This window comes from Ahaetulla prasina, chromosome 1, assembly GCF_028640845.1.
Source record: "Ahaetulla prasina isolate Xishuangbanna chromosome 1, ASM2864084v1, whole genome shotgun sequence".
Taxonomy (NCBI): Eukaryota; Metazoa; Chordata; class Lepidosauria; order Squamata; family Colubridae; genus Ahaetulla; species Ahaetulla prasina.
The window spans coordinates 39,053,536-39,075,741 of NC_080539.1; the positions used below are offsets into that span (position 1 = coordinate 39,053,536).

At 39.3% G+C, this 22,206-nt stretch overlaps 1 protein-coding gene across 9 annotated transcripts in view; it reads left to right on the top strand.

Moving 5' to 3' along the window:
• The window catches only part of FANCL (FA complementation group L), a 50,653-nt gene that overhangs the window by 22,068 nt on the left and 6,379 nt on the right, over positions 1–22,206 (top strand). For all 9 annotated transcript variants that reach the window (XM_058164884.1, XM_058164885.1, XM_058164888.1 and 6 more), the window contains 5 exons: positions 1,286–1,354; positions 12,147–12,297; positions 14,027–14,110; positions 17,083–17,128; positions 17,207–17,288. In XM_058164884.1, coding sequence (XP_058020867.1) covers positions 1,286–1,354; positions 12,147–12,297; positions 14,027–14,110; positions 17,083–17,128; positions 17,207–17,288 — 432 coding nt within the window. The remainder of the gene's footprint in view (positions 1–1,285; positions 1,355–12,146; positions 12,298–14,026; positions 14,111–17,082; positions 17,129–17,206; positions 17,289–22,206) is intronic.

The following is a 22,206-nucleotide window of genomic DNA, read 5'->3' on the forward strand; positions in this document are numbered from 1 at the left end:
GATAGAGCTTTTTGGTAAAGCACATCATTCTACTGTTTACCGAAAACGGAATGAGGCCTACAAAGAAAAGAACATAAGTACCTACAGTGAAATATGGTGGAGGTTCAATGATGTTTTGGGGTTGTTTTGCTGCCTTTGGCACTAGGTGCCTTGACTGTGTGTAAGGCATCATGAAATCTGAGGATTACCAAAGGATTTTGGGTCGTACTGTAGAGCCCAGTGTCAGAAAGCTGGGTTTGCGTCCAAGATCTTGGGTCTTCCAGCAGGACAATAATCCCAAACATACGTCAAAAAGCCAGAAATGGATGGCAACAAAACGCTGGAGAGTTCTGAAGTGGCCAGCAATGAGTCCAGATCTAAATCCCATTGCACACCTGTGGAGAGATCTTAAAATTGCTGTTGGGAAAAAGCGCCCTTCCAATAAGAGAGACCTGGAGCAGTTTGCAAAGGAAGAGTGGTCCAAAATTCCAGGTGAGAGGTGTAAGAAGCTTATTGATGGTTATAGAATGTGGCTGATTTCAGTTATTTTTTTCCAAATAACTGAAAGGGTTACCAAAGGGTGTGCAACCAAATATTAAGTTAAGGGTGCCAATAATTTTGTCCAGCCCATTTTTGGAGTTTTGTGTGACATTATGTCCAATTTGCTTTTTTCCTCCCTTTTTTGTTTTGTTCCAATACGCACAAAGGGAATAAATGTGTATAGCAAAACATGTGTTACTGCAATACTTTTCTGTGAGAAATACTTGATTTTCTGAAAAAATTTCTGGGGTGCCAACAATTTTGGCCATGATGGTCTGACACACAGACATGCACTTAATGAAATCAGTAGTAGAATGTGAATGATAGCTTCCGTGAAGCTAGACAACTCAGTTTTTTTTTAATTTGCATTGGAAACATTTTTCATTCTTACTGGTAAATAGCAACTTTAAAATACCATGTAAAATATGTTTTTATTAGAATTGGATGAATTCTGAATAATGCTATAGAAATCCAACTATAAGGAAATTCTTTACAGTTTAATCTAAAATAGTTTTAAATAATATGTTCCTACATTTAGGAAAATATTTGGAAAAATCCTTATGTTCTATACAGTATTTTAGAAGTTGCTGGGAATCAGGTGGCATATAAATTTAATTAATTATTTAATTATAAATTTAATTAATTAGAATGGCTTTTCTGTTTATGAAAAAGAGGTAATGTATTTATTTCAATCTATTGTTTGCTTTTCTGCAAAAAATTCTTGTAAGGAATAACCATTGTGGATGTTCTTTTTTTTCTGTGACAGTATCCCAGAGAGCAACCAGACTGTTCTATTGACTTACCAGTTCAGTTTTCTTTTTCCTGGACCCCACAGGTAAGCAACCATCCATTTGTTGCCTTGTGAAGTATGTATGTATTTTAGAAGATGTTAGGCTCATATCTAATATACAGTTTTAACAATTTCTACTGTATGAATCAATAATTCAATTAAATTAATCTTGAATGTAATATAAATGGTATAGTATCCAGTGAACCATAAAATAAGTTCCTGGCTTAAGAGTATGTTTGTATGTCAATTATTCACCATTTTGAGTAAAATAAAATTGAAACCAAAAAAAAGAATTTTTCTTCCCTTGAATCTTATGGATGAATATCCAAGTGTTCAACAGGACTTGTTCACAAGCCAAGTGGTTACTGAACTTTTGTTTCATTAGTGTAACATTACTTCTAAATCTATTCTGTGGTGGCAAAATTATCTCCAATCTCATATTAATATTTCTAAAAATAAACAGGTGTAATCTGAGACACAGAGCTAGTTTGGTGTAGTGGCCAAAGTGCTAGACCAGAAACCCAGAAGATATAAATTCTGGCCCTCCATTAGGCGTGCAAACCAGCTGGGTGACTTTGAGCTACTCATTGTCCCTGACCAAACTATTTCACAGGGTGGTTATTGTGTGTTTGGGAGGGGGGTGATGGGGGGGCAGAAGGTATGCTGCTTTGAGTTGTACAAAAATAAAGGAGGATGTACATAGAATCTAAAAGCTGCAATAAAAAACTGATAGTGCAAGATGTACTTCTGGGGCAAAACAGATTAAAGTGTTTGTGGGCTATTGACAACCTACCAGTTAGATGTTCACCATTCAGAAAGCACTTTAGCATTATATAATTTCTGCTTCTAAGGCTATGGTAATTCAGATTCTGCATTTTCTTGTTCAAGTTAATTGCAGAGTTTACTGGAAAGTCTCATTGTTTCTTAATAGGTCTGATGACTTGAATGCAAGCATATCACAGTTTCTAAATCCTCAGCAAGCATTGCCGTAGCTTTAGAAATATTCTGTGAATATATAACGATGACTTGGAACCTTTAATAAGATACACCTGAGACAGGCAGAAATAGTTACAAGATACAGCTAATCAGAAATTACTTATGACATAATGAATGCTATATCTTATCCTGGTAGAAAATGTTGCTAAAGATAGATTCTTGCAAACCATACTATTTTCACACAATTAAAAATCTGCTGCTAATGGGATGCCCCCCTCTGGCAAGAATGCAAAATGCTTATTTTTTCCATCTTTTTCATATAGTGTATAATGAACATTTTTGGTATTGTTCTTACTATGCCATTGGTATAAAGAGAGCAGCACAAGAACAGAAAAGCTTATCTATCTTCAGCCCTGATGCACACATACTTTTTAAATAAAGTCTGAAACACGTAGCTTTATGCTATATGTAATTTCAAGATACTGAATGTTAAAATAACACAATAATTTCCAAAACCATGTGTTGGGTTTTATTTCTAATCAATGGAGAATTGGCAGTGTAGTTCCCTTTTTCTTGAAAAAGCAAATTATAATTTAATCACCTTATTTGGTTTCTAGTTCACAATCACTTATGGTATTAAGCCTATGCCACTGGCCAACATAGCCTTAAATTTCTAACCTATGGTTTCTTTCTGGTTGTAGCTTCAAAGCTGGATAATCTTTCTTTCTTTTTCCTGATATAACCAGCCTTCTAATTCAGTAGCATCTGTTTTCTAAGCATAATACAGTACATTAAGCTTTAAGGCTGTCTACTATATTAATACAGGGACGCGGTAGCTCAATGACTAAGACGCTGAGCTTGTCGATCGAAAGGTCGGCAGTTCAGTAGTTCGAATCCCTAGTGCCGCGTAACGGGGTGAGCTCCCATTACTTGTCCCAGCTTCTGCCAACTTAGCAGTTCAAAAGCACGTAAAGATGCAAATAGAAAAATGAGGACCACCTTTGGTGGGAAGGTAACAACGTTCTGTGTGCCTTTGACATTTAGGCATGCCAGCCACATGACCATAGAGACGTCTTCAGACAGTGCTTGCTCTTCAGCTTTGAAACAGAGATGAGCACCGTCCCCTAGAATCGGGAACATATGTGCGAGGGGAACATTTACCTTTACCTTATTATATTAATGTAAATTTGAAAAAAAATCCTTATACAGGTAAATTTTGTGAATATTTATGTCAGGACCTATTAAAACCTCTGATAATCTCATTCATTTTCTTAAAAACTACAACTACTTCATTAAAGTTTTCTTGTTAATTTTATAAGCTGAACAAATACACCCTAATAAAAAAAGCAAGCTGTTTAATTTTAAATTGTAATTGGTAAAAATAGCAGCATTTTCAAATATAACACTTTAAAAATGGACATTTCATTCAATGTTACATCAGGCCCAATATTAATATCTTAAATGTTTTAAAACTCACCTTTTTATATATTTTTAGCCTATCATAATTCCATAATATTGCATTTTGTTTTCAATAAATTCTTTTTGTTATTTTGTTTTTAATCTAGTTTTTATTTATTTTACTAATGTATAAACTGCTTTAGCTTTTCAAATAAGTGATATATAAATATTTTAACAACAATAAATAAAATAATGGTCAAGTGCTGTAAATATGGGATACCATAAGTACTAACATATTAATACAGTAAATATCTTTCTGTGAAAAGAATCATGGTATAAAACTTCCAAAGCATAATTTATAATTTACTGGAGGTATTTTTGTGTGGATGTGCATGCCTATGTAAAACATAAGCATATCTTCTCAAATAATATCAAGCCTACATTCATATTACTTCACTATGAAATAGTGAAGATTTAATTGTTAGAGTAGAACTTTTTTAAAAAACTACATCTTAATTCTGTGTAAAAGTATTCATTATGTATATAGTTTGTTACCATGTTTAACAAATAAAAAATTGGTGTGTACTGCATGTACTTCCTAGCTGGTTGGATGTTGGCAACAATTTATTGACTTGCAAGGTAGTCTGTGGAGATCCTAGCCTGCCAAAAATAGTATGAGTATGCATAATTTCTTGGGAAATGCTACAAGACCCTGTGTGCTTCCTCCTTTCATAGTCAGATCAGCCTGACACATTTCATCCTGAGAAGATGGTTCCTACAGTGTTCTGAGCCAAGCTATATAACATCATGTAGCTCAAAACCAGCCTTAATTAGACTTGTTAACCAGAATAGAGTATTGGTGTTACTTTACACTAAAATCTCAACTTTTTAACATCCTGTTTATGCATTTTCTATCAAATAGTGAATGTAGGTAAGATATCCCACACTCCAGCTATAGCTTTCCCCTGCTGTTCCAGTAGGATCCATGAGTTATGAATTATCCCAAAGTCAATGACGTGAAGCTTTTTTAGTATGGCATCCCTGCCTAGAGCTATCATTAGGGCCATCCTGAGCCAAGATGTTCATTTGGACAAAACTGTAGATTGTCTTACTGGTATTTAGCTAAACTTGTGTTTGCTTGTCCAGACTTATAGTCTCAAAAAGCAGGTATATACTTAAAACATTTCCAGCTTCATCTGGTTGGTGAAATATAACTAGGTAACCTTACCATACTAACAATACTGTTCGTATAACAAGACATGATCTTCTCTTATTAGCTCTTCAATAGCAGTAGGAAGAGAGCCAAACTCTGTGGCACCCATACAAGTTGAGTCGTAATAGTGCTTTCAGATCCTATATTACATATAGGACTTATGAACAACTAAGCAGAAAAGACAAAGGGGACATACAAAGTTCTCATCTGTACTTCCTATGGAAGGTCACCATCCAATGTGGGAGCAGAGGATTCTAGAAGTAAACTGCTGGCCCAAGAGATGGTGCCGTACAGAAAACTTTGGATCCCTAGACCATGGTTTACATTGTCTACAGGAAGGGTTTTGGCAGGGAATAGACTACATCTCACAACAACTGGGAAGAATTTGTTTGGAAAACAGTTATCTTAGCTTATCCAAAGGGTCGGGTGCATTATCAAGAGCATATTGTCCAGAACATTTGGAGTAGATGAGATTAGTATTTCACAGTAAGGGAAACTTCCATTCATTTATAAATGATTCCACGTTGCTGGTTAAAGAACTGGAATGATTGTCAGTGAATATTAGATAGATTGTAGGACACAGTGAGGAGGAATATGAAAACTAATGTATCAAATACCAAAGTAGTCATATTTGACAAAGAAAAGTGAACAATTGCAAGTTATATGTAAACAGGAAAAAACACAGCAAGTAGATAGATTTGTCTATCTTAGTAGAAATTGGCAAAAGATGGGAAAATCGAGACTAAGTTAGACAAATGGTAGTAAAAAGATAATAGATAAAATGTGGTCTGTTGCATGGAATGAATAAGTATCAAATAAGTGAAAACAAGTGTAATGAGTCGTGTTTATTTTTGCTTTGTTACTTCTTTTTTTCACTTTGTGCAGCTTTGCTTATGCCCAAAGGGATCTATGTATTAACAGGTTAACTTTTTCCCCCAAATTAAAAGATTTGTATATGTTCAATGAGCTATTTGTTGGCAGATTCTCATTTGTTCTTAGTATTTTGAATATTCAGCATATATATTCTAACATTTGATGGGTATTTAATGCTAACAATTGTAGGTCATCTAAATGAAAATGTTGACAGGATCCTTAACTCAAAGAGGACAAGTGTCAAAATTTGAATACTAGTACTTTTAAGAAAATTTAAATAGATTTCAGATATAATAATTGATTTCCCCCTAACATCTGTTTCTCATTTCGTGTTCCACCAGTACTTTTGGACTCAAAGCTTGATGGTGGTTCTCCCCCCTCTTGCTTTTTATATAATAATAGACATGGCTTTATGGCGTCTGTATTAAAAATGGGTAATTTTCCTTATGGTCCCTGTCTTCCTGCTGGGTTGATAATGTTTTGATGTATTTTTCTTGTGCTCTGATGAGAGGTCTGCTGCTGCTGCTCTGACATATTCATTTGGATGAATAATTATAACGTGCACAATGTCAAGCTGAAGATGGTAGGGTTTTGTGCATCGTGACAAGCCTAGTAGCCAGTGCAGGTGTCTCACAGCAGGATCAGCAGCAGCCAGTGGATTCTGATGCAAAGGAGACATTTTAAAATAGTCAGAAATCGGTACCAAGGGCAAGGCTGCTGCCATTGTTCCAGTAGCCATATATACAGAGCTTTCCAGTGACAAGTCCCAGTACAACTACTTACTTCAGTTACAGACTTTCTTTTGTCTAATTAGCAAAATTCATTTGCTATCTATTTCATTTTTTAACATATCCAATTACTGCAGGTATTTATTCATGGGTTAAGGCACTGCCTTTTCCTTTGAATTTTTAGTCAAATTAGTTCTACTAAAATACATAATACTGGATTTTCTAAAGAAGCATGGAGGATTTCTACCTTTGATGACTTAAGTCTTCAGTGAAATTATTGAATATTAAATCAATAATATATATACAACATGTCTGACAGCTGGAGATGTTTAACTGAAATGTGGTACTAATTTTTTTGGTCAATGTGTGAATCAGGAGAGATATTGGAGAAAGGGTTCCAGTTCAAGTAAATGACGAAAATAATTTTCCAAACAAATGTGAAAAAGGAATAAATTAATAGCAAACTTGAGGGTTATCTAATCCATATTCTTGCTGGGCCAAGTCTTGTTTGGTACAGTATGTTTTACTTTTGTTTTTTATTCAGTGTTCCAACTAATGAAGTGGATAATTCCTATTTAGTAAGTTGTTTGCACCATTATTTAGTTTAAAAGAATATTTTCACATAACCTTCTGTCCATGGACTTTTACCTTAAGTTATGTGGCTTGGTATCTAAAAGAATTGCAAATCATTGGAAGCTTTTACAGATTAATGGATTGTGAAGCACAAATGCTGTTTAAGATGTTCTAATGTCTATGAATAATGAATATGTTGGTAATAGCAGGTATATCTCCCAGCATTGATTTTTTATGTAAGCTTAGATGGAAAAGCTGTTTTTTTAAAAGGTAGACTTTTCAATATTATACTTTTTTTAAATAGTCATTCATCTAGTAATATGCCAATCAGTTTGGAAGCAAGATGTGGTAGAGTGGCCTCTACATAATTGGAGACTTTCCTGGTATAAATATTAAATAAGAGTTTTTTAAAAACTCACAAAATTATCATAAAGGTAATTGTTCGCTTATAAAATGCTGATGGAAACTAAACCAATAAACCTTTGACCATGCTGGGAACTGCAATTGCAGCATCTCTGAAGGGCATCAAATTGAAAAGATACTGGTGGTGGACAAGAGCTGAACAAATAGAAACCATGCAGGAGTGTGAATTTGTTAGTTCAAACCAGTCTTGTCTTGTCTCAGACAGGAATTGCTATAAATCCTAATTATTTTGATGACCTTTTGAGTGCATTTTACAGCTCCACTCCATTATAATTTTTGAAATGTAAGCATATGTTAAAGAAAATTTAAAAATCCAAGTAAATTGACCAACCATCTCCTCCTGTTTTTTTATACCCACCCCTATCCAGTCTGGCAGGAGGGGCACGGTCCAGCTCCCATCTGCTAAGGGCAGGGGTGAAATCTGAACCAGTTTGCTACCGGTTTGCTGGCTGCACATGCGCGCTGTGTGTGCGCATGCGCGCCAAATGCATTATGTGTGCAGTGTGCAGTAAATGCGCTGCGTGCACATGTGCAGTGTGTGCCAAATGCGCACTGCACGTTTAAAATGCTACCAGTTTAGGCAAACTGGTAGTTAGCTACCCGTTTGGTCGAACCGATAGTTTAAAAAAGCTGCAATCCGACGATCACCTGTGCCACATGGTTTAGCTTTGCTAGAAAGCAGGAATTGCTGCTTTCTAGCAAAGCTAAATTGTGTGCCACAGCTGATCCCCCCTTGCTGTTCTACTTACCTTCCCAAGCCTCCTTTTGGCGCATACTGCATGTGCATGCATGCACAGTACACACCAAAAGGAGGCTTGGGAAGATAAATAGAATAGCGGGGGAGGGGAAATCAGCTGTGGCGCGCAGTTTGGCTTTGCTAGAAAGTAGGAAATCCTGCTTTCTAGCAAAGCTAAACTGCACAGCACAGGTGATCGTTGGATCGTAGCTTTTTTTAACTACTAGTTCGACCCAACCAGTAGCATTTCACCCCTGGCTAAGGGGTGTCAGCTGACAATGTCCAGGATCTTTTCAGGAGGGGTAACTGCACTGTATCATTCTTCTGGGGATTAGATGTCTGGTTTCCAGAAGGCCTTAAAGACTTGACTCGGTGGTCAAGCCTGGGGCCCTAAGTGTGTGCCCAACATGATAGTGGTTCAAGTAAGCAGCAATATACATGATGTTAAAACTTAAATGGACTCCAGAGGATGGTAGAGGATAGGAAGGCCTGGAGGAACGTTGTCCATGGGGTCGTGATGAATCAGATACGACTTTGCAACTAACAACAACAAAACTTCATTCATTCATGTTGGCAAATTATATTTTTTCCAGATTCAAAGTACTAAAATTTTATGACATGATTTTCTAGTTTTTTGATAAAAAGAAAGAGTAAGCAATATCAATGTATTAAATCTGCAATAAGGTAAATCAGTGATGTGCAACATGTCCCCTGAGCCAAGTACGTCATCCTCAGCATATTGGAGTGATAATGATGTTATTCATTCAATCTTGCCCAATACTTGGCAATTCTATGGGCCTGGTCTTGTACAACATCTTCTGATCTTGTACAACTTCTTTGAGTTTCTCTATGTTCTGGATGGTGTCAGCTTTTATGGTGTCCAGCTATTGTGTTTTTTGATGGCCTGCTAACTCTTCCAAATATAATTGCTTTCTACAGTGAAAATTCCCCTGCATGACAGGGCCACTGTAAGTAAGACACAATTTCATGATTTTGCCTTTAATGACATGTTTGATGTTTTGGTCTCATACTGAAATAACGCCAGTATTGAACTTTGATGGCAAAATAACCAAAATTTCACTTGTGCATTTCTTCCCCCAACCCCCAAAATGGAGGATATTCAGATACTTATGAGGCAACAACTTGTATCCTGTGGTGGCTGCTATAGCTTTATTTAATGCAAATTATAGTTTAATACCAGTTATTTCTCTCGAGAGATAATTGTAAGGGAGAAGAGGAAATGAAGTGTTTTGTTGTTGTTTTTTAAGTGACCAGCAGGGCATCTATTTCAGCTTTTCATATTTTTTTAGGAACCAAAGTCCCATCACCATTCATAAAAACTATTTTTTTGAAAATCAGCTTCAAAAATGGCAACTTCAGACTATTTTTTAAGATTTAAAGATAGTTTGTCTTCCAGAAGCTCTTGCTCTTATTCTAATCATCTTTGCATTTATAAAAAAAAAAAATCTTACCACCAAATTGCCCCTTTCCATTCTTGTAATGTTCCACTTGTAACCCAGTTGTTTTTTGTAGCATTCTTTAAAGATTCTCAGCTTTCACATTCCATAAAATAAAAATTGAATGTTGAGAAAACAGTTAGGGTTACTTCAGATTTCTGCCCTTGGATTACTTTTTGCTGTTTCCCCTCCTCATTCTGTTCATTCATGTCTAATTCTTAGAGACTGTATGGACAAGCCACCACAAGTTTTCTTCACAGAGTTTTTCAGAAGGGCTTGCCTTTGTTTTCTTCCTAGGGCTAAGAGATAGTCACTGGCCCAAGGTCACCCAGTATGCTTTTGCCCAATGCAGAATTAGAGGTCACCTTTCTCAGTTTCTAGCCTAATGCCTTAACCAACCTGCTTCTCAAATTTGCTTACCATTGAGTTTAACATACAGATGAACATTTTATACATGTTACCAATATGCCCTTAGAACTTTGGGAATTTTTTTTTAAAAGTGAGCATAGGATCATGCATGCTTTGAAATTATTGGAGAAATTTTGGACTGCATGCAGATACACTAAATGGAACAGAATGCCTTGAAGTAGAAAAAGAACAAAAAAGTTCTTTATCCTACTCCAGCAATCTAATCCATTTCTCTAAGAATTCATTAAATGTCTACACCTTTTCTAGAATTAACCTCCAAATTTTGTGGATTTTCTTCTTGCCGTGCCTTATTTTAAAATACAATGTGTTCAATAGAGTTTCACTTGCACTACTGTTTTAGAGAAATACATATAATTATTTTCATATTAGTTTGGGTAGGAGGGATATTGTATATCAAAGTTTATTCACTGCCTTGAGATAAAGTTAGGGGGCAACTATAAATATGCTAAGTAAATAACACTCTTATCTTAAAAATCATGAGGCAGCAGATTGGCTATTTCATTATTGAATCTCTTGCCATGGAACACATGTAAATTATTTAAAGGGAATATGTACAGAAACGATCTAATTGAAGTGTAAAATTAGGAATAAATTCTTTATAATTTGCATGACAAAGTAGTGTAAATGTTTTTAACATAGCGATTCAGATATGCATATGGAAAGGCAACTACAACATCAATGAAACATGCAAATAAGATCAGATGAGCAGATCACTCTAAGATTTTGCTACCTTTCAAGGAACATCACTGAAAAATTGCAATTAGTATTAAAATTAATTGGATTTCAAAATTCTAATCCCTTGGTGTCTCTTTATTTTTACTAAAAATTCCTTTGAATTCCCTAAAGAAAAAGATAAAAATGGCTATTAAAAGGATTTGTCTGTATATGAGGTAGGAAAATGTAAAAAATCAAAATGGAAAGCAACTGTTGCAAGTACCAGAAAATTATGCTATTAATTTAAGTGTCATCAGAGCACAAAAGATCACATTCCAAGACAGTGTGAAAATTATTAAAATACTGGAAATAATAGTACTTAAGATGAAGATATTATGCTGTAAGATCTGGTTAAGTGACTGACACTATTATATCACTTCAGGTATTATAAAAGTAACAAAATGCTTTTAAAGATAATAAGCGTTACATTTTGAGATTGGCAGTATTCACACTTTTCTGCTTAAGTGCTTTCTCACTTTAATATAATTTAATAACAGCAGGGAGAATAAATCCAACATGTTCTTTCTCAAGCTCTGTCCTTCCTTTTAAAAATATTTTTCAAGTGTAAAATCCTAAAAACTCACCCGAGCCATTTTTATACAATCCACAACTTATTTTTTTTTTTGAAATTTTGAAGAAAAGATATGAAAAGATCCATGTTTGTATATTCCTCATAAAAGTATAATTTTTGCTTTGCTTATTGAACACATTCCACTGCTAAAACACTAGGCATCTTTCTGCTGTAACTTTGAGGGAAAAAAGTTTGGTGTTCTCTTTTTTGGAGATGCATGCTATACAATTTCCCCCTATTAATCCTGAATTTCAGAATCTCTGTTTATTTAGAAATGTGTTAGATTTAATGAGGAAAAATTAGAAAAAATAGGCCCCAATTATTGTTAGAAGACAGTTTTAAATAGAGACATACTGGATTTGCAGTACATTTTTTAGTTGTTTTAGCATTTTAAATTACTTGGAATTCTGCATGTGAATAATTTTAAGGTGCTTTGCAAAAGTAAAGCTGCAAGTTACTTCCTTATTAATTCACAGGGATTCTTCATTAAATACAAAAGAACCTACTTGCTACATGATTGTACTCTGAATAGTTTTAAGTTTAAATGTAAAAAAGTAGAAATATTTTAAAAGAGATTTAAAAAGTGAATATTTTTAAAAAGGATTGAAAGATTAATTGTAATATACATATATAATTATACATGTATGCATTATGTATAATTGTAATATATGTGTTTTATAATTGTGTGCTAGATTTTGAAAAGTTGAAAAAGTTAATAAACTGTACTTCTGTATTGCTTTCTTAAAGGCCACTTATAATATTTCTTACAATTTCCTTCCATACTAGAGTTCCTTACTGAGCATTCACAGTCAGTTCTTGGCAGCATTAGAATCACTGAAGGAGTTTTGGGATGTTCTAGATGAAATTGATGAGAAGACCTGGGTTCTTGAGCCAGAGAAACCCACAAGGAGCTCTACAAGGCGAAGGATTGCAATTGGTAGGAATTAAAAAAGACAACTGCTTAGGAACTTTAGTGGTTAAAGGTTAAACAAAACTTTAAGAAATCATGTTTCTACTAAAGGACCTTTTTCCTTCTGTTAGACATAACATCAAAATTTAGACTATGACTTCACTGAGGAAGAAATCTTTCATTAACCCTGGTATTATGTTTTATGTATAGTTAGTAATGCTAATAGTAATAACAACTATTTACAGAGCTTTTCAAACTGTGAGTCATAACTTCCAGCTGGTTTATATTCCACTTTTTTTGTGGGATGTGCCTTTAAAAAAAGATTATAGAAACAAAGTAGTTATCCAATCAAACAACTTCCCACTCCTGTATTGCTTGGACAAGTTTTATCCCCTCTAGTCCAGCAGTAACCAGCTGGTGGTCCATGGACCACTGGTGGTCGGTGAGAAAATTTTGGTGGTCCGTGGAGAAATCTTTGTATTTTTGCTGGTGCACCCTGGTGGAAGAGCTGCTCTGGGATGACCGATGGGCCAGTCCTGTGAGTGTAACTACTACAGCTCTGGAATATGGGACCAGCTGTGGCGGGGCTGGAAATCTCTGCCCTGGGATGCACATGCAATGTGCAACTTTGCAGATGGTGCAACACACAAAAAGGAGCACAGCCCTCTCCATCCGGAATGAAATAATAGTGCTGTTGCTGTAGCAGGGGAGGGGGAGGGGCAGCGCAAGCAGGCCGAAGCAGCAATTGCGATGGCTGGAAGCTGCAGGAGCAAAGCACTACTTGCACTTGCGCGGCCTCGGTATATTTGCTTCAGCCAGTGGCGCAAAGCAGCCCTCATCTGCTGCCGCTTGGGACTCAGAAGATTAAATGGCGACTGGTCTGGGGAGCAGCTGTATTTTGCTCTCCATTGCAGACACCAGATCGGCCTCCTGCAAGCTCTTGTCTCTCGAGGAGCGCTCGCTGAAGCGGCACAGGAATCAGAAAGAGAGATGAGAGAGAGAATGTAAGAATGAGTGGGAGAGAGAGAAAGAGGGGGGAGAGAAAGAGAATGGGAGAGAAAGGAGAGAGAAAGAGTGGGGGAGAGAGAAAGAGAGAGGAGGGAGAGTGCCTGAAGGACCCCATCCCATCACTGGGAGTCCAGGTGCTTCAGCAAGTGGCGCACTGGATTTGTATTAGCGGTCCACAGGATTTAAAATTATGAACTTGGTGGTCCCTGAGGTCCAAAAGGTTGGGGACCCCTGTTCTAGTCCACTGAAACTAAGCTACGATTACTTTTTTCAGCAAACCTTTCATTTTGGAAGACACATATATATACCATACTTGCTATATTTTCAGATCAGCTTTTATAGCACAGAAGGAAAGGTTTCCTAATATACCTACCACATGTAATTTTTGTGAATACTTGAACTAACTATACTTAATTACTGTATTTTTATAGAAATACATGCATTTCAAATGTACTAAAATATGTCTAGTTGATCAATGACTTCAAATAATATTAAGAAATAAAAAGGAGGAAGTAGGTAGAAAGGTCGAGTCAATCTGGATTTGTTACATACTAAGATACTAAAGTCTAGTCACTTTCACATACAGATTTAGAAGTGGTAGATAAGTATTTTGAATTCAAATGTGGAATTGTAATTCTTGTAGTTTTGGAATACTGTGCACAACATTTGTACAATTAAGAATAATGCCTTTTTAAAAAAAATATAGACTGGATAGTTATATACTTTAATGTTTATGTATCTGTTTCAGGAAGCAACATTTCACTTAATATAGAGGTAGATCCCAGACACCCTACCATGCTTCCTGAATGTTACTTTCTTGGAGCTGACCATGGTAGGATGGCTTATCTTACAATGTCTAATATTTTATGCTAGTATAAATTAATCTCTACGCATGGTAAACTGAATATATTTGTTTCAGGCAAGCAATACAGAATAACATCAACAAAATTTTTATAAAATTCTCTCTATATTGTTCAGAAAATCATTAAACATTCAATATATAAAGCAATTTACACTGTTTTGGATGCATTTAACTGCAAAATAGCAGACATGTCATGTGCAGAACATGTTTTATAAAGTGTTATATATCACTTTTCATGCCACAATAATAGCAGAACTACTGGACAACATTGGCAATATAATTATGACTGGAGGGAAGTGGATGGCTCCCTGCCACTATGCTTATTTCTATGTCCAGGTCTTTTCTTGGTGATTTTTTAAATTTTTATTCACAAAATTAAAATACAAACTCCAAGGAAAAGGAAAAAACTATACAAGGCAAGGAAAAATGTGCATAAAGAACACAAACATATATTGTTCCTGCAGTTGAATACTGATAAATATATTTCAGTAATAATAATCCCCCCGCCCCGCCCCGCAAAGCAGTCTCACAATGTTATGAACTTCAACACCTCTGTTTACCCTACAATCATCTCTGATCCACCTAGCATCAAATATCCTTGATTGATTCTTAATGATAAAACTTTTTCTTAAATTTTTAATTGGAATCTTTCCCAACAATTGCATCTCATTCCCCAAAGTCATAAATCTCTGTTTTAAATATTTTCACAATATTTGTCTCAGGGGTACTTTTTTCTTCAAAAGGCAACTGGACCGTTTTTTTCATGAAGAAGAAGAAGAAAACTTCGCTTCTCATCCAAGAGAATTTTCTTCTTCCTCCTCAAGGAAAAAACAGTCCAGTTGCCTTTTGAAGAAAAAAGCACCTTTGAGACAATTACAACCTGGATAATTGAAAATCCCCACAGACACTCCATAGCATTTGTTGTTCAAAGAATTTCCTATAAGTTGAAATGCAACATCTCTTGTCAATTGTTTTCTGATTGGATATAATAAATTCATTCCCCAGTCTCCATTAATCTTAAGAAAGTCCAATCCATCACTCAACAGTTCTGCCATCTCTAGGTCTTTTGAATTCATGTCTTTCTCTAACCAGCCTGCAATTTTCAAACCAGGCTCCTTTCCCTTCAAATCTGCCAGCAACAAATTAGATTTCAATCCATCCAATTGTAAGTTGGGTTTAACTGATGTTGCTTATATCTGAGTGCCATTGGGTTGAATTAAAAGTGTTCTTAATTTATCAAACCTTTTTTCCAAGTTTTCAAGTAGAACTTGTAAGTTAGAAAGCATTTTTTTTCAAAGGCTTCCCAGAGGGATTTATCAATAAATTGATCTGGCTCTCACTTTTCTTTTATATCATTTTATGGACATTGTAAGGAATATATGATATGTAATATTCAAAATCCTTATTAAAGTGTGTGTTCAGGTCAAACCCATAATCCTTCCAAATATTCTGAACTACTTTTTTCTCCTCCTTCTAAATATATTACTGCATCAAAAATGGAGAGAAAATAGGCCACTCAGGATCTGCTACTTGTTTAGATCATTAAATGATTTATATGACCCAGGAAGGCACTTAACATATTTTTAAGCAAGAAGTGATTCTTGGCATCATTTAATGCAGATTAATTATGTCATAAATGTTGAGAGGTCTGTGAATGCATTCTTGATTTGTAAATTAGCACATTAGTGAACCACAAGAATCTAATTTTTTAAAGCACACATGTATAGGAATAAAAGTAAGCTATGCAAAACAGTTCTCTCACTGTTTCGTTATCCACGAAATTGTTTTTCTCAAGGGACAGTTCTTATGATTCTAATGGGGCCATTTTTTCCTTTTTTGCCCCTTGTTCCCATTAGAAGACTTGAGCTCTGTTTTAATGCAGGGATATTTGTCTTTTCCTGTCTGTCTTTTATCATTAGACAGATCAAAAGCAAATTGATTATTCAGTTCTTGTGTGAAGGCAGCAATAAGTGCACAGAATTGAGAAGACTAAATTACCTAGATGTTTTATCAAGATCAGAGGTGCTTCTTCAGTGGGATTGTGCAAACTTCAGTGGGATGATTTGATCAAATCATTCCTCTAAAATACACCCTTGAAAAAAGTGACAATTTACAGTTCACGTAAAGAAGTCACTTGACTTCAAGCAAAATAGCCATTCAAATCAGATTGGTTGAGTGAAGCTCTGGGACAAGTTGTACAAATTTTGGAGTTTCCAAATTAATATGGAAAAAGCCTCTTAAGTTCATGCAGAAATGTTCTGAAGCTATCTAATTTTCTTTGAGACGGAGGTAAAATTCATAATGATATTATAAATAAAGTTGGAAGCATTCCTTCAGAAATTTGATCAAATTATTTTTAGTCAAATATCTAAATTGAGAAATTTTGGAGCCACATTATCAAGTCTATGTCAGATGTGCATATCGGTTTATATAAATTTTCATTATGTGTATTTTGATGAATTCAGCTCCAAATAATTCTGAAACAAATCTGATATCTAATGTAAGCAGCAGCAAATCCTTGAAAATGAAGACAATTTATTCAAACTCTCATACTCACATGTACAACATTGTGTAGAGATACTGAAAAAATGAATATTGAAGATACGTTACATACATGATGCACATGCATTAAAATTACATAGTGGTGCAGTTCTTTGGTTTGAATTTGAGAACACGTACAAGACATTCCTTTCATTGAAAATGTCATTATTATCTTAATTATTTAATTTATAATTTGTCCTATGAAGTCAGCTGCTTTGTGACTCAATGTGAGAAAAGTTGTGTATGAATGAAAAAAAGACATTCTTGATTATGAATCCATTATCTGCAAAATTAAGCAGCCATCTATGAACTATAAAACTACCACTCCTTCATGGATTAGATATTCTGAAAAATAATGCTTTCTTGTGAAAAATGTAAACTTCTGCATAATTTGTTTTCAGTGGTAAATCCCTTGAAAATCAAGCTGAATAGCAATATACAGATGTGGTAAGTATACCTGCTTGTAAATATGTTTGGTTCATAATTTAATTAACATAATTATAATAGTATTTCCTCCTTTTTTAGGAACCCGGAAAATAGTTTATTAAAAAATTTAAAAGAGATTTTAGAAATTGATTTCCCATCTCGAGAAGCTCTAGAAAAAACGGTAAGTTATCTCATACTTTTTATGCTCACCATGCTTGAATACTACATATTTGGTTATAACTATTTTTCAAAGAGACTGTAGATGATTAAAAAATGTCTACTTCTACATGGGGACTATTCTCCCTTTTATTTATTTATTTATTTATTTATTTATTTATTTATCAAATTTATATACCGCCCTATCTCCCGAAGGACTCAGGGCGGTGTACAGGCATTTAAAACACATAAATACAATGTAAGAAATATAAAAACAGTTAAAAAACTTATTCTAAACACCTATTGATTTAAAATTAAAAATATAGAATAAAAGCCAATTTAAAAACCAGTAATTTAAAATTTAAAATTTAGCTCAGCCCTGCACAATTAAATAAATGTGTTTTAAGCCCGCGGTGGAAGGTCCGGAGGTCCGAAAGCTGACGAAGACCGGGGGGTAGTTCATTCCAGAGGGTGGGGGCCCCCACAGAGAAGGCCCTTCCCCTGGGCGTCGCCAGACGACATTGCCGCGCTGACGGCACCCTGAGGAGACCCTCTCTGTGAGAGCGCACGGGTCGGTGAGAGATATTCGGTAGCAGTAGGCGGTCCCATAGGTAACCCGGCCCAATGCCATGGAGCGCTTTAAAGGTGGTCACCAGCACCTTGAAGCGCACCCGGAAAGCCACAGGTAGCCAGTGCAGCCTGCGCAGGATGGGTGTTATACGGGAGCCACGGGGGGCTCCATCTATCACCCGCGCAGCCGCATTCTGGACTAACTGCAGCCTCCGGATGCCCTTCAAGGGAGCCCCATGTAGAGAGCATTGCAGTAATCCAGGCGCGACGTCACGAGTGCGTGGTGACCGTGCATAGGGCATCCCGGTCCAGAAAGGCGCAACTGGCGTACCAGGCGAACCTGGTAGAACGCTCCCCTGGAGACGGCCGTCAAATGATCTTCTAGAGACAGCCGTTCATCCAGGAGGACGCCTAAGTTGCGGACCCTTTCCATCGGGGCCAATGACTCGCCACCGATGGTCAGCCGCGGATTTAGCTGACTGTACCGGGATGCCGGCATCCACAGCCACTCTGTCTTGGAGGGATTGAGCTTGAGCCTATTTCTCCCCATCCAGACCCGTACGGCCTCCAGGCACCGGGACAGCACTTCGAAAGCTTCGTTGGGGTGGTCCGGTGTAGAAAAGTACAGCTGGGTGTCATCCGCATACAGCTGGTACTTCACACCGAAACCACTGATGATCTCACCCAGCGGCTTCATGTAGATGTTGAACAGGAGGGGTGAGAGGATCGACCCCTGCGGCACCCCACAAGTGAGGCGCCTCGGGGCCGACCTCTGCCCCCCCGTCAACACCGACTGCGACCGGTCAGAGAGATAGGAGGAGAACCACCGATAAACGGTCCCCCCCACCCCCAACCCCCCCACCGGGCGCAGCAGGATACCATGGTCGATGGTATCGAAAGCCGCTGAGAGGTCTAATAGGACCAGGGCAGAGGAGCAACCCCTATCCCTGGCCCTCCAGAGATCATCCACCAACGCGACCAAAGCCGTCTCCGTGCTGTAGCCGGGCCGAAAACCGGACTGGAACGGGTCTAGATAGACAGTTTCATCCAGGTGCAAGGGAAATTGATATGCCACCATACTCTCTACAACCTTCGCCGCGAAGCGAAGGTTGGAGACCGGACGATAATTACCTAAAACAGCCGGGTCCAGGGACGGCTTCTTAAGGAGGGCCTCACCACCGCCTCTTTCAAGGCAGGCGGAAGACACCTCCACCAAAGAAGCGGTCGAATCGCCTGGAGCCAGCCTCGTGTCACCTCTCGAGTGGCCAGCACCAGCCAAGAGGGGCACGGGTCCAGTAAACACGTGGTGGCATTCAACCTACCCAACAACCTGTCCATGTCCTCGGGAGCCACAGGGTCAAACTCATCCCAAACAATGTCACCAAGACCGCCCTCGAGCATCTCACCCGCATCACCGCAATCTTGGTCCAGACCATCCCGAAGCTGAACGATTTTATCGTATAGATAACCGTTAAACTCCTCAGCACGTCCCTGCAACGGGTCGTCCCGCTCCCCCTGGTGTAGGAGGGAGCGAGTCACCCGAAACAGGGCGGCTGGGCGGTTATCTGCCGATGCAATGAGGGAGGAGGCGTAGCTACGCCTCGCTTCCCTCAATGCCACTAGGTAAGTCCTAGTATAGGACTTCACTAGTGTCCGATCAGCTTCCGAACGGCTAGACCTCCAGGAACTCTCTAGGCGTCTTCTCCGCCGTTTCATCCCTCTCAGCTCCTCGGAGAACCAAGGAGCCGGTTGGGACCTGCGCCGGGTCAGAGCCCGCAAAGGCACGCCACGGTCTAAGGCCCCCGCCGCGGCCCGTTCCCAGGCCGCAACAAGTTCCTCAGCCGAGCCGTGAGCCAGACCCTCAGGAAATGGCCCAAGCTCCGTCCGGAACCCATCCGGGTCCATCAGGCGCCTGGGCGGAACCAACGTGTCGGCTCCGCCTCCCTGCGGTGGTGAATGGCGGTCAGAAAGTCCAGGCGAAGAAGAGTGATCTGACCATGACAAAGGTTCAATGACTATTTCCTTTAAGTCCAGATCTCTCAACCACTGACTAGAGAGAAAAATCAAATCCAGAGTGCCACCCCCAATGTGAGTAGGGCCATCAACTACTTGAGTCAGGTCCAAGGCCGTCATGGAAGCCATGAACTCCCGAGCTGCCGTCGATGACGAGCCGGAAGATGGCAAGTTAAAGTCCCCCATGACTAAAAGTCTGGGGGTCTCAACTGCCACCCCAGCCAGCATCTCCAGAAGCTCGGGCAGGGCGGCTGTCACGCAGCAAGGAGCCAGGTACGTGATCAGCAAACCCATCTGACACCTACGACCCCATCTCACAAAGAGGCATTCGCACCCGGCAATCTGAGGTACAGTGGTCTCCCTCGGCTCTAGACTCTCTAATCACAACCGCCACCCCCACCTACCCTGGGCCTCGGCTGATGGAACGCACGGAAACCCGTGGGCACATCTCAATAAGGGGCAGGCCCCCTTCAGTGCCCAACCAGGTCCCCGTAATGCCCATAAGGTCCGCGGAACCCCCCTGTATAAGATCACAGACAAGGGGGGCTTTGTTCACCACGGACCGGGCATTGCACAACATCAACCGAAGGCCCGAGCTCTGAGGATCCTGACCATCCGGGGAACGGGAAAAGTCAAGGGTCGGAGCGCGTGATCGCTTTCAGACATCGAGCACGCGCTCCCGGAACTTGATATGACCCTCGCTTCCGCCATACCTGCCTCTCCCACTTACCGTGTCAATAGAACCACCCTCACAGATAGGAACACACTCCTCCCCTAACCTCCGAACCTGGTAGAGAAAACCGCCATGAGCATGTGCAGGAACTGGCCCCTACCCGACGGGTTACCCCATTACCCGCCTTACCTCCCACCCTTAAAATTCTCTCTAAAAACCCCACAGGCTCTTCTTTTCGCATGCCACCTCTGTGGGTCCCAAGACCCGTCATGGAGGCCGGCCCTTGATAACGAGGAGGGCCATTCCTGCAGGCGGGGCACCTGCAGGCGCAAGAGTTCACAAGCTGAGTAGCGCATAACAACTGAAGATAGACAGATAAAATATAAAATCGGCAATACAAAGGGTCCATCTCCGAGTGGCAAAAGTGTCATGATATGATGGTAATCCAAAATGAGGATGGGCTTCAGATGGAAAAACAAAGCAAAGAGGACAGTCTAGATGGCAGTCTGCCCAAGCCTCATCCAGACATCCTGGAACGGGGGTGGGGGTACATCGGTCGTGGCACATGTCCTCCTCTGTCCCCAAGCAAGTCTCACGCCTCCCCCCAATAGCCCAAATAGGGCCAGTCCCAGCCATAAAGATCTCAAATGGCAAGGGGGGAGGCATAGCTGGAATTACAGCAGTCACGAGATGGTTTCACAGGGACAAATCAAAGATCAAAGATACCTCCGTCGCCTCCCCCAAAGTCCTCCAACATCTGCTTCCAAAAATGGCCAGAAAACTACCGTCCAGGGGGTTACCTCCATCTCCATCTCTAACACCCCCCTAGTAGATCCAACCATCCCGGAAGCCAGATCTCTCCGAAACTTCTCCTTCCAGGAGGCCAAGCCTGTCCAAATGGCTGAGCCTCCCCAGGAGGCCGGAGGATGTGAAGGGGCCAAGTTCGCAAACTGGCAACAGGGGAAAGGCCGGGAAAACCGGAAAAGCCGGAAAAACTCCAACATCGTGGAGGATGGAAAATCCAGGTCGTCCCAGATCGTGACCAAACCTCCCTGCTTGAGAGGAAGCCAACGGCCCGGCTAAAAATCCGGCAGAACTGGAACTCCAGGCTGAAACTCCAGGCCGAAACTCCAGGCCGAAACTCCAGGCCGAAAAGCCGACAGACTGACAAGCTGACTCATCGCCCCACCTCCTTAAGCCTGGAAAACATGGCCGCCGCAATCCACCGCTCCGCCGTCCCAGCCTCGTTCTCGGCAACCGCGGGTATAAAAAGGTCCAAAGACCTCTCCCGCGGCTGCCAGAGAGATGATGCACCAGGCTGGGAAAGGCAGGCAGCTAGGCAGGCGGTCCAGGCGTCGCCATCCTCGGAGAACCGCCCGATCGCCGAAGGTAAATCTTCAGCGCCGCGCCATCTTGCGCATGCAAGGAGATTTGGAGTGGTGTGTGTATATGTAGGCTTTTTGCATTTTTTTCATTAAATGTATTACATTTAAAATTAATTCTGATATCAAACAATATATATATGGTGTTTGGTATCAGAATTAATTTTAAACGTAATACATTTAATACAAAAATATATATAAAAAATCTGTTTCAGGTGAGAAAGTGCACTAAGCTCAGAGAAAGAAGTTCGCATTCTTCCATCCATCTACCTGCCCATTTTATTCTTTCTTATTTTGGAAAATTC